Here is a 22,634-nt window from a genome sequence, read left to right as displayed (position 1 = left end):
GAAACTGGGCATAGACCAATATCTTACACCATATACCAAAATAAAGTCAAAATAGGTTCATGATTTAGGAATAAAGGCTGATACTATAAGCAATTTGGGAGAGCAAGGAATAGTTTACCTATCAGATTTATGGAAAAGAAAAGAATTCATGACACAACAAGAGATAGAGAGCATTACAAAATGCAAAATAGATAATTTTTATTATGTTAAATTGAAATGTTTTGTATAAAAAAAAGATTAGGAGGGAAGCAGAAAATTGGGAGAAAATCTTTACAACCATTGTCTCTGATAAAGGACTCATATCTTAAATATACAGGGAACTGAGGCAAATATATAGGAATACAAGTCATTCCCCAATTGAGAAATGGTCAAAGGATATGAACAGGCAGTTTTCAGAGGAAGAAATTAAAGATATCTATAGGCATATGAAAAAAATGCTCAAAATCACTACTGATTAGAGAAATGCAAATCAAAACAACTCTTAGGTGCCACTTCTCTCATGTCAGATTGGCTAAAATGACAAAACAGGAAAATGATAAATGCTGGAGAGGATGTGGGAAAACTGGAACACTAATGCATTGCTGGTGAAGTTGTGAACTGATCCAACCATTCTGGAGAGCAATTTGGAACTATGCCCAAAGGGCTATAAAAATGTTCATACCTTTTGACCCAGCAATACCACTTCTAGGATTGTATCCCAAAGAGATCACACTAGTGGGAAAAGGACCCATATGTACAAAAATATTTATAGGGGCTCTTTTTGTAGTAGCAAAGAATTGGAAATCAAGGGGATGTCCATCAATTGGGGAATGGCTGAACAAGTTGTGGTATATGAAGGTAATGGAATACTATTGTGCTATAAAAAATGGGGATGATACAGACTTCATAATAACCTGGAAAAACCTACACGATATAATGCTGAGCAAGCAGAGCAAAACCAGAAGAACATTATAGACAACCACAGATATATGGATTCTGTGATGACTGACCCTGATAGACTTCACTCTCATCAGCAATACAAGGTGCAAAGACAACTCCAAAGGACTCACGATGGAGAATGCTATCTACATCCAGAGAAAGAACTATGGAGTCTGAATGCAGATTGAGGCACACTTTATGCTCACCTTTTTTCCCCTTTGTTTTTTTTTCTTCTTTTGTTTTTGTATTTGGGATTTTTTTGATTCTGTTTCTTCTTTCTCATGATTTATTCCATTGGTCATAATTCTTTACAACTTGACTATTGTGTAAATAAGTTCAATGCGAAGTTATATAGAGAAGATATATCAGATTCCATGCCATCTTGAGGAGGCGGGGGGGGGGAAGGGAGGAGAAAATCTGGAACTCAAAATTATGTAGAACCGAGTGTGGTAAACTAAAAACAAAAAACCTTTAAAAAAAAAGATTCCCTCAAAGGATGCTGAGAAAGAATAGACAGGAAAATCAGGAGACAGCAAAGCCACAAAAACCAAGAAAATGCCAAATACCAAATTCCACATTATTAGATCCGACCAATATAAGACTACTGTGTCTTTTAAGGAAGAAACTAGAATCCTACAGATCCTTTCACCATTTTTCTTCCTATTAGAGACATAACTAGTTAGTCACAGCTGGGTATTGTTTCAAGCTAAACTGGGTAATGGCTGCAGGTATTTAAATACATCATGTGAAACAGTAGGGAAGCCTCATACTCTGAGCTTGTACCTGATCAGCAAGGTGATCGTTTGTCCCCTGGCAGAATGATAAATGTCAGTGTCACAGTGATCTGATTCTACAATATAAAACTGCTGCCTACACTTCCTGGGTGTGTTTGTTGAAGCCTATTCTTCAAATGGATTTTTTTTTTAAAATCTACAGATATTGCTTACATAACACAATCTATGAAAACAAAATACATCTGCTCTCAGAGGCTGCTTAAGATACCTCCATCAAAGTTATGGAGAGCACAACAAAGCCGACAATTTTTGAGTCTTGATTGGATTCTGAGTAGGAGGGGAAGAATCCTTTAAAAATAACAGTTAAAATTCCAATACACTTAGTGAATGATAAACATTTTATGGTAAAAGAAATATCTTTTAGGGAAAAAAAAGAGGATGACAGTTTAGGACTGTAGCTATAGAGCAATAACAGAAATGGTCAATTTGGTCAGATAAGACACGATTCAGTAAAAAAAAAAAAAGTCACTATTTGTCTGGCGTGCTACAGACAAGTCAAACAGCTAGTTAACTGAAATTTTCTCTTTTTGTGGGTACTTGTCATATTGTGCAGGCACAATCAGTCACACACAACTTCCTAGACTGCAGTTCAGGATAACCATAGGCATATTTGCCATGAAATATGGAGCCTATGAGGACAAAGTATTAGGAAGCATGGATAGCAAAAAACAAAAAAACAAAAACGTTTTAAAAATTATTATTTGAATGGAAACTTCTTAAAATGAAGATTCATTTTTTTCTTCCTCCAGTGGGCATCTATTATTTTATCCAATCAAAGGCTGTGTTCTCTCTTCATTCTCCCAGGATTTTATAAAAAATAGTATGATCACCTGTAGTAGCAATTAGATTTGAAGATCTTTCCCACCCATTAATAGGCCATGTGACCTGCTTACATCACAGGAAGCCTAGGTCACATGTGGTGGGAGGAGCTTCCTAACAGGAAAAGGAAGTTATGACACAAGAAAAGGGAGAGAGGGAGAGAGGGAGAAGGAGAGAGAGAGAGAGACGTTATGGCTGCTAATGGCCACCCTTGTGATTGTTAGAATGGAACAGGCTGACTTAGCTGTACTGTGAGTTTGTCTTTGGGAAGACCCTAGCAGGGGGTCAGAGAGGTTTTGGGATGACGAGGCTCCCTGTTGTGATATTATGTATTGAATGTTTTACTGTTCAGATAGACCAGATAAATGGCTTGTGGGATCCGGTCCTCTGGTGTCTGAATAAATGGTTTACCTCTTCTCCCTTCTATGTGGAGAGTCTCACGTACACTGCGATACAGAACTACATAGGCATTTTGACAATTATCATCTACACTGTTGTTATTGCCTTACTGTTACATTAACATTAGATAGAATTTGGTCCTATGCTTTTAAATGTTATTTTTATTTTCCTGTTATAGGCAAAACAGAACTGGTAAGAAATAGAGTTAGGAGAATTCTGCATGATCCAATTTTCCTATCCAGATGCCCATAAAATTCTTTGAGTTTTAGTGCTAATAAACTCAGAAATGAGGAATCAGATTGATAATTTTTTTTGTAATTTTACCTCTTAATTTTAAGGGAAAATTAAATTAGCAATCCATTTGGCTAAATGAGTTTTTGTAAACTCTAACAAAAAAATTGTCAGAGTAGTAATAGCAAACCAGAGGTGTCATGAATATAAGCATCAATATGGCTTTAGGTCTGTTTTTTAAATACTCATGGTTTGGGTCCTCAAAGAATTCAGAGGGCTAAAGAAAGCGTTTATTAAACACTTAAGTGCCAAGAACTGTAATTAGTTCTAGGAATACAAACCAAGAAAGTCCCTGCCCTCAAGAAGTTTACACTCTAAAAGGTAAAGACTACACATATAAGGATGTGAGGGGCAAGGAAAGGTGTTTTGGTCTGTGAAGTCTCAGGAATAGTAAGCAGAACACAGGGGAGTTGATTTACCCACCCCATTCAAAAGACAATAATAACTTGATTTAATTAAAGTGCTCCGTGTGAGTGGAGGGGCATGTAGATGGTACAGTGGGTAAGGTGCTGTGCCTGGAGTTAGGAGGAATTGAGTTCAAATCCAGCCTCAGATATGTACTAGCTGTGTGACCCTGGGCAAGTCACTTAACCCTATTTGCCTCCGTTTCCTCTCCTGTCAAATGAACTGGAGAAGGAAATAGCAAACTATGGGGTCACAGAGAGTCAGATATGATAACAAGAAGTGTAAGTAGTATAGAAAAAGGTGAGAATTGGAATAAGAAGAAAAGCAGCAAGGCTGAGATGAAGACTTTGCCAGGGAGTCTAAAGCTAAGTGGCTTAGTTTATCCTGAAGACAGAATCTTGTCTTTTAAGATAAAATGAAAGTTCTTAAGCAAGATAACGTTTAAAACTTTCTGTTCTGGCTCTCACGTACCTTGCAAAACTAATTTCGTGTTACTTTCCTTCAAATACTCAAACTGGCTTTCTAGCTGTTCTCCATATACATCAATTTGTCCATTAGACTAAGTTCATCTCAAGTAAGGATTGTTTCATTATTTGCACGTATATCCACAGCACCTAGTATGGCGCCTAGCGCATATTAAGCTCTTACTACTGGTTCATTGCCTAAAACCAAGGCAAATGCTTTCTCGAAGGAATTTAGATATTTCTTTCCCCCAAAGGGGAAATAACCGAACAACACAAAGGCCAGTTCTGGAGATTTAAATTCTCCTTCTCCCTAAAAGGGAAGAAAACCAGAGGAAGATGATGCCTGTGAAACTACAGAAAGGTTCTTATTAAGCAGGGAAGCCCTGCTGGCCTGTGCTAACAGCCCACCACATAACGGATGGGGAGAATTTATATATTTTTTGAATAAAGGAAGGTGAAGAATGTGGAGGGAAAGGGGGACTTAGAAAGGAAGGAGTCAATGAGCCCCATCCCTGAGGGGAGTGGGAGTGAAGAATTCCAGGTATCAAAACTGTGACCCTTTGATATACACATCAGAAGGCATCCTTGGTGATAAGCAGTTCATAGCTCAAGGCTTGATAAGGAAATGTCTCCCAAAGCAGGATAATTCCTTGATCCCCCTGTAACGGCAACCACACTGGCATACCCAGGATGGCTGCTAGTGCAGGTTCTTAGATCTGATGTACTAAGGAAAGCAACTTAAAAGGGGTCAATGATCTTTAATTGCATGGAAAAAAATATAAAGAGAAATAAAGACCAACAGACAGGGCCGTACTGCCTGAATCCAAGCTTTACATCCACCACTGAATCGAGAGAGCCTTTACCTCTGAGGAGTCAGGGAGCTCTGAACATACGGCCATCCAGAGTCTTGACCAGGGAATCACAACATCTTTCTCATAAGCGAGCCCCCAAAGCAAAAGCTCACCTCTCAGGATATATATTCTTTAGGCTCAGTGCCTAGTTAGAAATTAACAGAAAGTGTGTAAACCTTCCTACAAGCAAGCTTCCTTTAATGGGCTCCACATGAGACCTATTGATGGGTGGGGAAGATCTTATTCTCCATTAACCTCACACCACCAACCCAACCCCCAACCAAAGTTAGAAGAGTCTCCAGATATAGTGTTGTCTCCAAAACCCATAAAGTCTTTGAAGATAGGCATGTCTTGAAAGTCTGTAAACCACCAAATGGCTCAGGGTCTGCTTCAAAGCTGGTATGAGCTTCATTGGCTTCAGAGTTGCTGATTTCCTGCATGTCCAGCTAGGTTTACTCTTGGTCACTGTAAAGGATTATTGGTATGTCAGCTAATACAGCCAGTCCTCATAAAGTTCTTCCGGTTACCTGGATAATTGGGGGGCTCAAGCAAATCAAGGTATCCATTTTCACAACTGGTTGATAAATTGATCTCTCACCTCCCTGCCTCTGCAAAAGTGGTCCTTCTTTCTGGAATGCTTTCCATCTTCACTTGGGCCTCTGAGAATCCTTTAGTTTCCTTCAAAGCAAAGCTTGGCTCAAGTACCATTTCCTGTATAAGGCCTTTCCAGGTCCTGCCCTTTCCCAGTTGTTAACAGTCTCTCCCTCTAGAAATTATTTGATATACATAACCCTCAGTCATTAGATTATACTCCTGTTTGATGGGGCAGGTCTTAAAATGGCTCATTTTCATAGTAAATCATAGTAATTGATGTGTAATTTTGAAATGTCTCGGGTTATTTTACCACCTCCCTTTTCTCTCCTCTCATTCTCTAGATTCTCAAAACTCTTGCTATACAGAAAGACACCTAGCCTTCTAGTTCTGATCTGGCATTCATTCCCTCTCCTTCCAAACTGCAAAGAAATATAGCTCCCAAGGGTCTTTGAGAGGGTGGTACATATAACTTTGTTTATACTTAGTATATATTTACTTTTGTGAATGTTACAACTTCCCCAGTAGAATTTAGCTTCTTGAAGATGACAGGGCCTGGGATTTTTTTTTTGTTTGGTTTGATTTGTATTCCCAGCACACTGTCTTGTGCAGAGTAGGTATTTAATGCTTGTGGGATTAAATTGAACTCAACTTTTTCAAATTTTCCCAAACACTGTCAGGTCAAATGCTTTCCCAAGAATATTGACACTGACAAAGGAAAATAGATAAATCAATGTTGAAAGAATCTCAAGGTATACGTTACCCCTCTGAACTAAAAGAAGTTAAGAACAAGATTGTGGTTGTGCTCGTCCATTCTCCTTCACCAGATGTATTCTTTATTTGTATCTTTTTTAAAAGTCTGAGTCTTGGAAAATACTTTTTTAAAAAATTTCCCTTAAGTTGCAGAAAAGAAAGCATAGGTTTGGCACACAGCTTAGTGCTCCCCCTTCTGTCCTTCCTGGTTCAAGCACAGCTATTTCATTGACAGGTTTAAGGGTAGAATTTGAATTTTTCTCAAATACTTTTGAATTTCAGGTTACTTTAGGATAATTATACATGACTAGAACATAACCCAATTTCTGTCCTTTTTGCAGACTTGAATCTCAAATGACAGCTGATATTCAAACCATTCTGCAGTTATTGCAGAGGCAAACTGCCGTGGTCCCACCTGCTTATAGTATGGTGACAACAGGGGCAGAATATCAAAGACCAGCTCTCAAAGTGATGAAAACTCATCAACTTGTAGCATCTATTAAAACTGACAGAAGCTTCAGTCCTTCTTCACAAGTAAGTACAGATACAACTTAATTCTAAGTTATTTGGAAACAATGAGTGTTACCTAAAAGCTCTTTTGGAAGACTAAATTACTGAGGTTCTGGGAAGATTAGTCCCTAAAATATAGGGAATCAAGACGATTTGCCTTCAGTTGAGTTGTGTTAGAGGGGAGGCTGCAAAGCTGCTGAAGTGGCTTCACCATAACTATCACCAACGTATAAGATTGTATTGCCTTCTTCTCCCCTCCATGTCTTAACAAATTTTTAACTAATTTTACCTATGTACAAATGGGAGAAGAAAGGAGATGAGTTATACAATGTTATATGTATAACTACGTATGTTGGGGCAACTAAGTGGCACAGTGGATAGGCCCTAGAGTCAGGAGAACTTGAGTTCAAATCCAACCTCAGACGCTTGACACGTAATTGCTGTGTGACCCTGGGCAAGTCACTTAACCCCAATTGCCTTGCAAAACAAAGACCAAAAAACTATATATGTAGCCCTGATCTTTCTCCTACACTCTAATTTAACATTACCAATTCTATGTCCCCAGAGCATCTCAAATTCGACACACCCAACGTCTTCCTCCCAAAACCTGCCCTTCCTCCAAGTTTTCCTATTTCAGATAAGGATGCCTCCATCTCTCCAGTCACCCAAGTTCATATTCATGGTACAATCCTCAACTCTTCCCCTCTGATCACCCTCCATATCCAATTAGCTAACAACTTTCATATATTTTGCTTCTACAGCATATCTCACCTCAGGCCCCTTGCCTGCTTAGCTGGACCACTAGGATATCGCAACCCCCTCCTAACTGGATTCATGATGTCTACCACTCTCCATTCTGTCCTCAACATACCTGCCAAAATAATCTTCCTAAAGCATAAATGTGACCATGCTATTGACCTTTGTCAATAATTTTCAGTAGTTCCTCGCTAGCTAACAGATAAAATACTAACTTCTCAGCTCAGCTGTTCAAAGTCAGGCAGAATTCTGCCTACCTTTCCAGGCTTACTTCACATTACTTCCCTAAGATACTCTATTTTCTACCCCAAACTTAGCTTTTCACTCCTGCTTCCACAATTTGTATAACCTCTCTCCAGGGCCTAGAATACATTCACTCCTTGCCTCCATTGCTTAGAAATTTTAGCTTCCTTCAGGGTTCAGGTCATGTGTAATTTCCTATAGGAATCCTTTCCCAAACTCCCTAGTTGTAAATGTTCTTTCCCACCTCAAGTTATTATGTACATATTTATTTATATATTGTCTCCTCCCAAGAGAATATAAGTGCCCTGATGACAAGGATTATTTCATTTTGTGAACCAGCCTAAGTGTATAGCACTTAAGTGTTTAATGAATATTGGTTGGATTGTACTGGACTTGTTTTTTAAATACTACAAACAAAATTGATATTTGAAGGACAGCTAGTAAATATTAAGAGCTATCCTGGAAAAACCTTCAGCAAAAATTATGGGAAAGTTAGTGCCATGTACTCTAGTCAGAAAAACTATGTTTACAGCATGTGGTGATGTACTTAGAAGAAAATAATATAAGCCTTCCAAAATATGGAAGTAGAAAATAATGCCTTTGTAGCTAGGTTTAAAAGCTAAAAAGCACACAATGATTCAGTAATTTTTTTTGTTTCCAGAGAATTATAGTCCTTTTAATTCTACCTAATAACAAGTAGTTTTATTTCCATTCTCTTCCCTTCTGCTGCCTCCTGTCCTCTGCCCTCATTCATAGCTACTAAAGTACTGAACTCTCCAACATTCAGTTTTTCCTTGAATTTAAAATTCAAATAAATGTAGGGGAAATATTTTTTTAAAAGACTGATTTCTAGTTTAATTTCCCATGCTTAGAATTCTTCAAATCCTGTAAATTATATGGAAACCTATTGAGGGGCAGGTCTTGGATCTCCACTCCACATCCTTCTCTTGCATCAACTTTTTTAAGGGAAAAGAAAATGCAAGACCATATCCTTAAAGAAATGCAAATTGATTTGGAAAGAAAACATTTTAACATGTTTAAATATTGTGGATGATTTGAGAAGGGTGGTAATATATTTTAGACAGCTATCAAAGGGATTTGTAAAACTGCCTTGTTTTCTCTTCTTCCCATCAGTGTCCTGAATTCCTAGATCTTGAAAAATCTAAACTTAAATCCAAAGAATCGCTCTCCAGTGGGGTGCACCTGAACACAGCCTCAGAAGACAACTTGACTTCACTTTTAGAACAAGAACCTGATCGCTCTTTAGAGCTCCATTCACAGCACAGTAAAACTTACCTTCATCCCATCAGGCATCATCCTTCTTTACCAGATTCTTCCCTAAGCAATATAGGAATCTTGGGTCTTCATAGGCATGTTTCTGATCCTGGTCTTCCTGGGAAATAATCGTTATTATTTTTTTTTTACTATTTACTTCATATAAAATGTAAGTGCTTTTAATGGCTGTTTTCCCTTTTTTTGTATTTAAATCCTCTATACTTGACTCAGGGGCTAACAAGTTACCATTATATGCAAAAGTACTGTATATTTTCCTAAATTAAAGCTTGTAAGGTAAAGTTGAGCAGTTAGATGTAAATATACTTAAGAACTATGTTCAAATGTTAAAAACTGCCAGCATCTCAAGGCACCTTATATTTTTATTTTATTTTTATTTTTTAACACCTGCATGTTAGGACACTCCAACTCATGTTGCATGGACAGTATCATTTACTGCTTTCACTAAAACAGTACTTTGTTGTAAAATGCCTTCCAAGTAAATAAGAGGCCAGAGGATGATCTAGTTCATGGACATGACTCAGAATTTATTAAATTAGCTCATCTGAAGTTCAAAGTATAACAAAAAAAATGTCCATTTTGAAAAGCTGTAGTCATCTTTCCGTATGGAGCATTTTCTACTGAATGGTACTTATTCCATTAAGGGATTATAAAATCACTAACAGGAGGAAATAACCTCTTCCAACTAAATGTAGTGTTTCAAAAGATTGAGCTCCTTGACTTAAAGGATTATCACCAATTGCATTCATAAAACACATTAAGTCAGTAATTTCCACTGGTATATTTCTTTGACTACAAAAGGTCACATTTTTAAAATTTTTTTCTTGACCCTCCTCAAAACTTGTAAAACTTGGCTGACAGACTGATTCACACTATTCTTTCTTTTATTCAACATGTTGAACCACATCTATTTTTGTATCACTGCTCCTCTCAAAGACTTAACCCTCACCCTTAATCCCTCCAAAATATTCCACTTGCATCAGAAGTATTTCTGTATTTTATCTTTTGTGCTATATAGGCTAAAGAATATGTACCTTATTTGACTAAAACATCATAGTAAAATCTCAGTTAAGTAGAATGTTTACAGAATGGGGTATTCTGAATGATCTAATATGTTGGTTAGAAAAGAATTAAATTCAAATCCAGTTTCAATCTAGGATTTTTGGAGCAGAAAGGTTAGAGATCACCTAGTCAAATCTCATTTTGCTGATTTGGTTTTAACCTGTTGAATGCTTTCTAAAATGTATTAGTAATTTTCCTGCCTTAAGTTAAATATACCAAAAATAATTATCTTTCTTTGATACTCCAGGATCTCAAACAGCATCAAGGTCATTATTCTGAATATCATTTGTCATTGTAGAGAACTATAAAAGATAACAGAGATTAGACAAAATGTTTATTGGTTCCATGATACAATAACAACTCCAGAAGATATTTTTAGAATATCATTAAGATGAGATCCTATTTTCTTGAGTTTGTCCCAAAAGAGAGGGCAGAAAAATATTTCAATTTAGTGGAGGGTTCTGAGCTGAGTTCCACTTAACTGAGGTTTTCCTCCATTTAAAAATACACCCTACATCAATTTTTAAAATGCTAGTATAGCTGCCCACATAACCGGCAGCAGGGGGTGGGGGGCGGGGGGAAGGTGGAGCGTCTCTTCAATTTTCTTTAAGTTTTTTAAATCCATGTCAATCATCAAGAGAGATTAAAAGCGAGCTAGGATTCTGAGTATTACAAAATTTGACCATCTTTCAAGGATATACATGTAATGTTATTTATCATTGTGTACGAATCTAACTACCTGTAAATCCAAAAAGTGATTTCTAAAGCTGCAAATTCTGCATATATTGTACAAGACCAGCACTTTGTGACTAGCGTGGCTTATTTCTTAAATATTTGATTGATTCACACATTGTAGATCAAATGACTCTATTCTGCTACCTACATTTTACAACATGGCTGGATTATTGGATAATCTTCTAAATTTTAGTTGGGCAGTGAAAAATGAATTTGCACAGATAGGGATTATATTTTGTTACTGTGCTTAATTTATGAAAAGCAGAGAAGCACAAATTATTAGGACTGGTTTACACAATGCCAAAATTTGTTTTAAAAAGTCACACCAGCTCTCTGTTGTTGTGTACACAGCCTTCACAATAAGCATATTGTTACATCTTCAGCTAAAATGACTTGGCAAAAAAAATATGCCAAGCCTTGGTTTAAGGAGCCTTAGATTATGTTCACCAAAAAACAATGCTATACAAGAAAGATTGCCTTGTCAGGTAACACAACTTAAAATATGGTAATATGACTCTGGAATGCTCTATTACATTTATAGTGAAGACAAGCACAAAACCTGGCCTTCCACAAAGATACTCATTTTTCAATATAATTGAAAAATGGCATGATTGTAAAGATAGTGAAAGAATTTTAACATTTAATTTTTTTGCATAAAACCTTTTCTACTTTAATTTCTCTGAATTAAAATAGCAGCTTATTGTTTTAAAAAAACTATAGCATCTTAGAATTGGAAGGGGGACTTAAAACCCCTTCTGACATTATATTATAAAATGGGATGGAGTAACGTATTATGATTTGATTAGTCAGAAAGCAACTGAGCATTGGTAATATCTCCCAACAATTTATTTATCAGTTATCTAGCACTTAATTGGGAATGTGAAGCAGGCCAAGAAATGTGGAATGGGTAAAATACTCAGGTATGATTTTCTTAAACACATTTTCAATTTCCTTTCAGCTTAAAAAAATGTTGACATTGTTCTGTCCTAGGCTATGGACTCAACATATTTAGTCAGTAATAGCCTCATGCTGTTTTCTTTCTGAATCTTTTGTCTACACCTGGGTCCTTAAGAATCCTTTAGACTTTCTTATAACATTAGAAATGTTACTTGGTGCCTGACCCAACTAAATTTCTCTCTAAATATATCCCCAATTCATTTAGATCTGTTTTTCTGCTGTTAGCATCAGATAGGCAGATGGCCTACACATACTTAGACTTAACATTTCATCTTGTTAGTGAATTGCCATCCTACCTATCCTTATCTAACCCCCTCTGGTGTGTTCTACACTTAAGTTATTAAATCGAGAACCTAGAATGAAGAAACACCTGTTAATATTGTTCTCACATGATTTTAAAATGAATAAATGCTCACCCAACAGACACTAGAGGATGCTTTCTATTTTCAAAGATACACTGGTGTAAACTCATCAAGGATACTAGCCAAAAAAAAAAAGGAAATTTTTCCTTCCATCTTAGAGCACAATGTGATCTTCATACATCTAAATATTTGATTTTCTGTGTGCAAAACTTGTCTGTTTTGGGGGGTTCTCCTGCCAGAAGCTAACTTTTACCTGTACAACCACAGGTGATGGTTCTAATTGTAACTACTGAGTAACTACGGAGGAAAATTTATTGACCCAAGTGGCATTTTTAAATTTTAAAAAATTAATTGGAATCTCATCTACTGAGCTAATTTGCATTAAAAGCAATTATTTTAATCACATTTATGAGCATGCACAGACTACTATGCTCTGTGGAAGCTGAAAGTGATGTGACTGAGCATGAATTCTATTTAGGCTAATTATAATGTACTTAAGTACTAACTGTATCGGTTTGACTAGGGTGGGGGTTTCTTAATTTGCATGATTGCAATAAAAGGATGATCAATGAATTTTATTTACTTTTTAAGTATCATTTACCACTTTCCCAATGACAAATATATTAAAATGCCATTAAACTTCCATTTAGAGTTTAAAAAAAACATGCATCATATGCATGGCAAATGTTTATGTCCTACAGAGTAGCATGCTTGACATTTCTCGCAAAAAAGTAACAAGAAAATGGCGTAAGTGTCCATAATTTTATCAGTCATATGATACAACTAAAGGGACTTTAAACCTATCTCAAGATATTATTCTACTTGAATAAAAATCAAGAAAACTGGCGTGGGTACAATTTAAGTAGTGGTTTCTCATGATGTAACACCATTGCTGTTGTTTCATGGTACCCTATACCAATTAGGAATGTGATTTTTAAATTATATTACTAATAACTAATGATTGGATTCATAAGTTTGAAGGCAATTTTAATACTATGAGACAAAACAACTATGGGATAAAATTTCTTGTTACATATAACTTCAATGATTTCAACATCTTTTCTGTACCCGATTTTAATGACCCTTGGGAAAATTGTCTCCAAAAACTCACCATTGCCAGAATGCATTGTTTGTAAAGGCCAACTAACTAAATGGCAAAGCAATGATAACATGGATTCTTGACGTTTCTAACAGTCTGACAATCATATCTATTGGCATAGAATGTCATACTTAAAATGGAACTTCAAAATTATGAAGTTCAACTTCTATTTATAAAGCAAGAAATGAGGCCCAGTCTTGCCCAAGGCCCCACAGCTAGTCAGATAATGAAGCCTAAAACCCAGGTTTCCCCAATTCGTGGGAGTGCTCTTTCTAGCAATCTGCATTATCTTTTTGGCTTCCAACAAATGTAAAAACTTAAATGCTCAGGGCTAAAAAAACCCAACCATTTTCAGGTAGACATTCTCTTCTCTCAGTCATTTCAGTATCTGTCCCATTGACATAAAACAGTACCTTAGGAAAACAGCAATCCAAGTGCTACACTAATATTTAAACTTAATACAAACTTCGCCCATCTAAATATCTCAGTATCTTTTTCCTTTACACTGAATTTAAATGAATAGTAATACTAATCCTTTAGTTCTTAATTTAAAAGATGCCACTTATACTTAAATACATGAGTAATGAGTTGACTATGTTGCTCTTACCCAATACAAATATCCATTATATGGTACAAATCTGTTATAGAAAAATACACATTTTCAAAAAACACAATTGGGTAACTATTTGCATTACAAGAGAATTAATTTTAGGGATACTTTTTAAAGAGGAAGCTGCCTTAATACAATTAAGTATGTTCATTTTTATTATCAGATAAGAGATTTGGTTAGGATGAAACAGAATTGCAAATCAAAAATGTTACTGAATTCCAGCTGAAGAACAAGAAGCATTGATAAATCCATGGAACAATACACTCTGATTTTACAGACCATTCTTCAGGAATACATGATTGCATACAGTAAAGCATGTTAATTTAAACATTAGTAGCACAATAGCTTCTTCAAAAAGTCAAACTTTTAATTGAGCACAGTAAGTTACTATAGTAGTAAAGCCTCTGAAATACTTTTGGTTTGCACAGTCAAGGGAAAATAACCTTAGTATGGCTGTTTGGGATGCTAACAAATCCAAAACCAGGAAAATCTGTAACATTCTATAGATGAATCCCAAGGTTGTAAGCATGGGAATTCCATTCTTTTATTTACCTTGTGTTAAATGATAACATTTTGTTAACTTGAAGTTTTAAGGCATGTCTGCATATGTTTAAACCTGTTTCCTTCCAGCTCTATGTAATAATATTAGCAACCAGGTATATTTGTATACATTCTCTGGTGTGGTTGTCATTTCTGTTCAATCTTTCCTTCTAAACTCCTTTAATGAGTCTTTTGTCATGGTTTATCAAAATCATTATAAAACAAAATTTTTATTTTACAGTTACACTTCTTAACTCCTCTTGGAGTGTGCTGTAACAAAAGATACTATTACTACTATCTCAGAATTTACATATTCCCAATTTTTAACTAGTAGCTTCTGTGTCATAAAACAATTATATCATATCTTTGGATTTAAGGAAAATATTTTTTCTCTAATAAAACAGTTCAAGTCCTTAAAAAAAATATTTCAAGAATCTCTAGTTGCAACCATGTAATTCCCTTTGATTTTAATGGAAGGCATAGTATCAAGTGTGTATTTGTGACTAAAATATGAAATATTAGAATTGTAATTGGAAAAAATGTTAGAATGTTTTCTAATGCTGATGCATTTTGAAATACTAAACCAATGAAAAGTATATTTTGAAAGGAATGCTTTTTTAATCATTTAAAAGATTTCAACCATATAAGATGGCTAAGGAAAAAAATCTCATTCATTGTATCTTTCTTTGTTTTAGTAGTAAATATCTTGGAATGTTTCAAACATAGTGAAACAGCTTACCAAAACATACTATACTGCTCCCTTTGTCTCTACTCATACTATGTAGCATGAAATCATAAAGGTGACTTTGAACTGTACAGAAATATTTATTTTTTAGCAAATGTTTTCTTCAAAGATTATGTGATATTGACAGCATAAACCATTTGCACAAATAGTTTTGCAATAACCCTCTGAAAATAACTGTAAATAGGAAAAATGTAAATTGCATTGTAAAAACTGCAAATTTTTGGTAGCTAAAAAAAGTATACCGGGAGTTAAAGTGTAAAAGTTGTACTGATACTATAATGTACATATAGAATTCAAGAACAAGCTTAATAATTTCTGGACTATTTGTATGAGAAAATTGAACTATTCTAAACAAATGAATATTGTTTAGCGGCATCAAAGGTGGTTGTCTGTCTTTAGATGATTAAGATAGAAACTTTTTGAGGGGCTAACTGTATTTCCAACATTTTTTATTAGGTACAGCACCAGATAGAGGCATGATGGTGCTGATTTTTTTAAAAAATCACTTAATTATAAGAACAGTGCTGCATTTTGCTGGGTTTATCAGGACACTAATTAGTGGGACTGTGTGGATGCATGGTAAATACTATTACATTTAAAATTAAGGAATTGTCTTTTTTTTTAAAGCATCTTTGTTATAACCCAAAAGAGACTCACTGAAATAGCAATTTCTTTTGTAAAATTATTTGCCCTATTGTGCAAGATATCTAATCTTTAAACATACAATTTAATTTTAAACAGAAAATTTTACAGAACATATTGTTTCTCTTTTCCTTAATTTAGAAAATGAAAGATGCGTTTTTTTCATTTACCTCGATTTCTATGCATTTCTTAGTCCCTTTCCTAAGGGAGAAAAGTTGTATTTGCAAGAATAATTTTCTAATATATAACATAAAATCTAATAGTGAAATAGTTGGCCCTTCTATTGACAATGTGAAACTTTCAAATACAAAAAGTTAAGGAATGTTAGTAATTTATTTGGCTTAATATTCCTAATTTTCATTAACAAGAAACCTAAAAACTGGCACAAGGAAAACACTCTTGCTTTAAATGAACATTGAAACAAAAGCAAATATACTAAAGTAGCATGCATTGAGTAAATGTCATCAATGAGCATTCTGACCAATCTGTAGGTTCTAGAGTGCATAGGAGCAGAGAGCCAAATTTTAAAACTTCTGTCTTTTGTTATAGGGTTACATTTTCAAATGACAGATATGGGAAAATTTTAGACCAACGTTCAAAGGAGAATGCCACCTTAGAGTCAATCAAAAATTGGCCCATGGTATCAAATAAAAATGGATTTCTAATCTATATTGTTCTGGGGCATGTTTACTCGCACTGTTTAGTTACTCCTTTGAAATAACAGTAACTGTAGCAATGTATTTTTTATAGTTAATTAGTACTATCTAATTAAACTTCATTTGCTTATAAAGGCACATGGCTAGCTGTGTTTGTATTCTCATATCATAGGGCAGACATTAGCAATCCTGGAAGTATCAGAGGGTAGCATCAGGCCATTTTGTCTGGCAAAAATCTCAAAAATATGGCCACTGAAAGGTAACTTCATTACCCAAAAGTTCCCAAGTTGCCCATGTTTAATTGTATGTCCTGGTGTAATATGGGAACCATAAAGAAATGATTCTATTGCTACCGAAATAAATCACATAGCAAACTTGATACCACACCCTGCCCAACTCACTTCCCAACAGTAAGCAACATAAAAGTGTCACCAAATCCTACTATAGATATGCTAATGAATTTAATTATTCCCAAAATACTATAAAAAGCCAAGTTGTCTTTACCAGACTATGTGAATAGAAGTCACATTCAGTTGAGTCTTTTCATTATATATCAATGAAAGACATTCCCTTGGTCACTAAGAAAAACAAATAAATGGGCAAAAATTAGCATAAATGATAGTTTAGAAGGATAAGGTAATAATACATAAACACACAAAAAAGGATGTGAGATTTTGAAGGAAGCTTCGAAAAGCTGTTGCAGGTCACTAGAGCATTATTGAATGTAGTAAAGAACAGCTCAGTACCTCAACATATGCCAATATGAGCTTACGGCTTTAGGACCATGAAAAAGCATCTCAACATAATCCAACCATAATTAGTCTAAAGCCCCAACTAAAGTGCAGAATGGTCCGAAACACTTCCAACACTGGAAGAGGGACGGGCTATCCTTCGTTGGTCTAATTCTGTACACACACTTAAAGAAACCTTTATTTGAAAGAGACAGAAGTTCTAATCAAAAATAAAAAGAAATCCAGCATACTTTTGATGTCTCTTTCAAGGGAAGTCAATTAAACACTTGTGCTGCTTCTTCAAATGACTGGAGGGAGAAAAGAATTTACCATCCTTGTGAGTTTTACTCCCTATATACAATTTCCTGGATTTTTGCAAAAATGTTAATATTCCTGTTAATTTCCTAAGCACTGCTATCCTAGAATAGGAGAAAATATTACAGATGGTGACTTTAAGAACTTTCGTTCAAAGACAAAAATCTAGTTTCTTACAGATAATTTATTAAAGCGTAATTAATCTAAGTGACAACATGCAAGATTATATTTCATTTGATTTCCCTATTTCAGTTAAGAAAAATAATCACAAGAATGAATTTTAGTATTTTTTTAAATGATCCACAAAGCATAAATCACAAAGAATCCCATACATTTACTTTGTGGGTAGATTGTCTTTTCTAAATACATGTGGCAAATTCTCATAATTAATAAATGAATTTATTTTGTGCTACTTTGCCTGCTAGAATGCATGCTTATGAAGTTTAACAGAGCACAATCCAATTACTTGCCATTAAGTTTAAGATGGACAAAATCAAGGCTTCCCGTTAAGATGGCTCCACACTTTCTTATCATTGGAACTAAAAATATCTATGCTGCCACCTTAACAACATAGAATTGCAATGCCTGACATTTATAATCTGGCAGTTTTTTAGACCTAGGTGAACTACTGCACTGTTTTTATAAACTGTAGCATCTCATAATATGTATGTTAATAGATTTTGTATAATGCAAAACTTTACAGAAAGCTATTTGGATGTTCATTTCTAAAAAAATTCTCAAGATGATTTGGATCATTGTTTACTGTACAAATAAAAGTACTTGTACATTGACAGTGTAAATTACTCAATAATTTACAACACTACCAAGAAGACTTAGAATAGGACTGACTTCACAAAATCAACCAACCAACCATACTTACAATCCAGTCATGAGCACACACCAACATCTATATACAACTACTTAATTTTTAAGTCACTGATTTGGATATTTTATAGATATTATGGTAATTACTATAACACAAAAAGCGTAAGAATTTCAAGAGCCGATTGCATTTTAATATCAAAAATAATGAGCAAAATCATAATTATGCTTAATATTTTATGAAAATATTTAAATTGTAAAAAGCAGTATGATTAGCAATTTACAAGAAAAATTAAGAACACATGAAAACTACAAAACAAAGTGTTTGGCAGAAATGTAAATGTGGTTTTAATGCAGTTCTTAGTTTTCACTTCAACCTTTAACTACCACGTGCAAAAGGCACTGGGGCTTTGAGTATACATCTTAAAAAAGAGAAGTATAGAATTATCACGCTCAATAAAAAGAATGTTTGAATTGAGCAAATTAGTTGTCAATAACAGTTAGCTATAAAGGCATTATGATATAGTGCAGTGGTGTCAAACTCAAACAGAAATGATTCCTGAGGGACGCAAATTGACTTTGAAAACCACAAATTAGCATTATCCATGTTGTACTGTATTTTCATTTATTATATTAAACACATCCCAGTTACGTTTGCTGGTTCAGGCAGCACCGCAGAGTTTGCAGGCTGCAAGCTTGACAACTCTGGTATACCATAATGGGTCGACAATAGGCCTCGAAGCCAGCAACACCTGGCACTTGGGCTCAATTCCTGCCTTTGACACATACTCTCTGGTCGAGTACCTTACCTCTCTGTGCCTTGCCAATTTCTAATACTGTCAGTTGCTGGGAGGAGGCAGACCTGCATTGGTAGACAGAGTTTTCTCTCCTGGGATTTCCCTATACCAGTGCAACAAAAGATCTAGTCCTTACCTTTACTGTTAGCTACAGCTTATGATTCTTTTTTATAAAGTCTAAACCAAAAATACACACTTTACTATGGCTCAGTCAACTTCTTCCCACACTGACAAACTGTTGTCATATGAAAGCAGACTGAACAGTTGATGGGAGTAGACAGTATTTAAGAGGGGAAAGGTATTTATGGGAGTAGAGAGAATTTAAAGACTGTGCATGGTTTCCAGATAAGTCCTCTTTAAACATTCAAGTTTAAAAATATACATATTACTTACTGAAATTTAAAGGCAACCAGTCACTGTAGACTAGCAATGTCGAATTGGCTATACTTTACTTTTCAAAAATTATAAAAGTGAATGTTGATTTAAATTTCTATTTATGCTGTGAAAGTTTTTATCAATATGCTGCCATCTGCCCTCATGCTTTAAATGGATAATTGTTATTTCTCCTAAACCACTGTAACTTTAAATGTTAAATTACTTTTTGGAAACTAAAGAAAAAACTGCATATCACTTAGCTCATATACCACATGTTAACTATGTTCTCATGTTATATAGCACCACTAACCCTTCAGAAGGTTTTCAAGTAATATATAACTTAAGTCTTTTTCTATTTTCAAGTTCTTTGAAATGTTTAAAATAAAATTGGAAATGTCTATGAAATAAAAGGACTAGAAGCTTAGAGATAAATGGAACCATAGAGGTATTACAGTTCAACCCCTTCAGTTTACAAATAAGGAAACTGCTCTCACTGAAGTTGTGACTAGCTAATGGTAGTGATGGGCCTAGAATCCAGGTCTCTTGACTCCTAGCTCTTTGTTTTCATCACCACACCAGACTAAATAAAACATCTCCCCACAATTAATTTATCTACTAATGTTAGGCCAAAAGGAGTCAATTATTCAGTTATTGCAACATGATAATAATATGGAGTTCTAAGTGAAGTTCTAAGTTCTTATAGTGCCTAGAACACTGATATTTGTTGCTGGACTGGTATCAAAACAGTTCAATCAAAAAAGTCAAAGTTGTTTTTTAAAAACACCATTTAAACAAAACAACTTGGTTGGCTGATTTCTTTTAAATTTTCAACCACTATTTTGGCACTATTTACTTACAGTAAATAATAAATACTGACATTTCCATTCAAAGTACCTTCATAACGGATACTGGGATGGAAGCTATATTCTCTTAACTTCATGCTTTCGGGTTTTACTTTCACTAATGAAAAGTGAGGAGGTCAAATAAAACTGACTTCTAGCTTGTCACTAAAATAAACAAATGAAATAGCAAAGAAAATCTTTCTCAGGCAACTGATCATCAGACTTATTACTTCTGTTTCTCCCCTTTAGGTATGATTAGGTTTTTGCTTCCTAATTACATGAACAACAAACATGGGTACAAGAACCCCATTCCTTCTCATTAATTTCCTGATGTTTATAGATAATGTTTATAAACTATAGGAAAAAATTTATTTTCAAGTTTTAGATTTTTTACCTAAACATTCTTCAATTTATCATTCTGGTTAAATATATTATAAAAATCACCCAAGACTGTAAAGGTAAAAAAGATCAGTCTCATGCTTGGTATTTACTTTTTTATTAATCGTAACATTATTTTACATTATGTAGATGAAAAATATGCAGTAATGCTTTTCAAATTATGACACTGTAAACAAAACCATGTTTATTGCTCTGAACTGTACATTAAGATTAAAACAATTATACAGATAACAGGCAGGAACAAAGAGAAGTCCAGAAGAGCTTAAGTTCACAACAAATTCAGTTATAATTCTTTCTGAGCAGGAGAATTCACAGGATTCTCTCCCCCAATATTCTTTATCAGTTGGGGATTCATATGGCCATAGTGCCCTGCAAAAACTAAAGCAAAAAACAAAGTTACCAGTTGACAAAAAGAAAAGAATACTCAAAGATGATTATTTTAAAAAATTATTTTACCATGAGCTGTCTTAGCATAAAGAAAATAAAGGTACAAGAATAACTGCAACCCTCAATTCCTGTCAAAATGTCAAAATTCCTAGTGTTATTTTGTGAGGGTTTTGTATTCTGATTTTTATTAAATTATCTGACTACATTCCCACAAAAGTACTTTCATAATTTCCCCCTTTGCAAATCTCAAAGGCTTGGCCATTCAGACCAGTTTCCAATAAAACCCCAGGTTGACAAAAGTACGTATAACTAATATATTATTATTATGTTATGTTCTCGACAAAAAAACAGCTCTATCAATTCTATATTTCAACAAGGTTAATAGCTACCAGACAGTGAGTTACTCCTCAGATAATAAAAGTACAATTGTATGTTAGAAAATATACTCTTTAAAGCTTTTCTGAGGTGTATTTAGCTACTGATAAATATAAATCATACCAGTACAAACAAAAATACCCTAAATATTAAAACACAAGAAAGGCACATGCCACTTGTGTGTGTGTGTGCATGTGTGTGTGTATGCAGCTTCAAAAATGAGGTTAATAATAGGAATAATAAGATTATTAACACCAAGATTTGAAGTCTTCTGATTTTTTTTCTCCTAGAAGGAAACCAACTTTGAGTCAATTTCTTACTTAATAAAAGAAAAGAACAGAATCTGGACCAGACCTGTGATTTCATTGATAATAAGAAACTACAAATGCAAATGCATATTGCTCCCTAACTTAAAGTCAGAGAGCATACTTTAAAAGCATACAGACAGTCATTGCCCAGGACACATAACTAATATCTGTCACAAGCCATACTTTAACCCAGATCTTCCTGACTCCAAGGCCAAGTTTATCTATCCACCAAACCATGATGTCACTCATAGAAATTATGATATCATATTCTCTTGCAAACACTTAGAAAACACAGGCTACTCAAAAATAAAATGTTCAGAAATCAAGGAAGTATGTTAAAAGTTAATTTTTATTTTAAAGTTTTAGGTTTTGTGCAACTTATGAGAGGATAAGACAATTTTATACACACACACACACACACACACACCATATTAAAGGTACCAAGGGCCCCTAATCATTTTGGACATTTGTCAAGAAAGCTAGAATATGATACAGAATGATATTAAATGTTAAACATGGTACTCACATCATCATATACAAAGTTCACGAAACCTTGTTGCATGCTGTCTCTTCTCCTAAAGAAATCTTCAAACAGAAATTATAAATTTTTATATTTATTTTAGTAAAATTTATATTTTTAAAATATCTGGTACAGTTCTTAAAAGGTAATAGTTATACATGGAATTAAAAAGGACCTTTAGAATTTTTAGAGACATCAATAAACCTTTCATGATTAAAGTTTGAACATTTTAGCATTTTTAAAAGTCCTAAAATGTTTTAACATTTTA

General features: G+C 34.5%; 2 protein-coding genes across 3 annotated transcripts in view; one reads left to right on the top strand and one right to left on the bottom strand.

Annotated features, from left to right (window-relative positions):
• KCNH7 (potassium voltage-gated channel subfamily H member 7) overlaps window positions 1–9,424 on the top strand; it is a 211,612-nt gene extending 202,188 nt beyond the window's left edge. For both annotated transcript variants that reach the window (XM_036746120.1, XM_036746121.1), the window contains exons 12-13: window positions 6,627–6,819; window positions 8,929–9,424. In XM_036746120.1, coding sequence (XP_036602015.1) covers window positions 6,627–6,819; window positions 8,929–9,198 — 463 coding nt within the window. In that variant the 3' untranslated portion in view covers window positions 9,199–9,424. The remainder of the gene's footprint in view (window positions 1–6,626; window positions 6,820–8,928) is intronic.
• Window positions 9,425–20,857: 11,433 nt separating this feature from the next.
• Window positions 20,858–22,634, bottom strand: part of GCA (grancalcin) — a 40,775-nt gene continuing 38,998 nt past the window's right edge. The window contains exons 7-8 of the mRNA XM_036745275.1: window positions 22,373–22,431; window positions 20,858–21,154 (exon numbers count right to left, since the gene is read on the bottom strand). Coding sequence (XP_036601170.1) covers window positions 21,128–21,154; window positions 22,373–22,431 — 86 coding nt within the window. The 3' untranslated portion in view covers window positions 20,858–21,127. The remainder of the gene's footprint in view (window positions 21,155–22,372; window positions 22,432–22,634) is intronic.

Source organism: Trichosurus vulpecula, chromosome 2 (assembly GCF_011100635.1).
Source record: "Trichosurus vulpecula isolate mTriVul1 chromosome 2, mTriVul1.pri, whole genome shotgun sequence".
NCBI classification, from domain to species: Eukaryota; Metazoa; Chordata; class Mammalia; order Diprotodontia; family Phalangeridae; genus Trichosurus; species Trichosurus vulpecula.
This window is presented reverse-complemented; position numbering and strand designations above follow the sequence as displayed.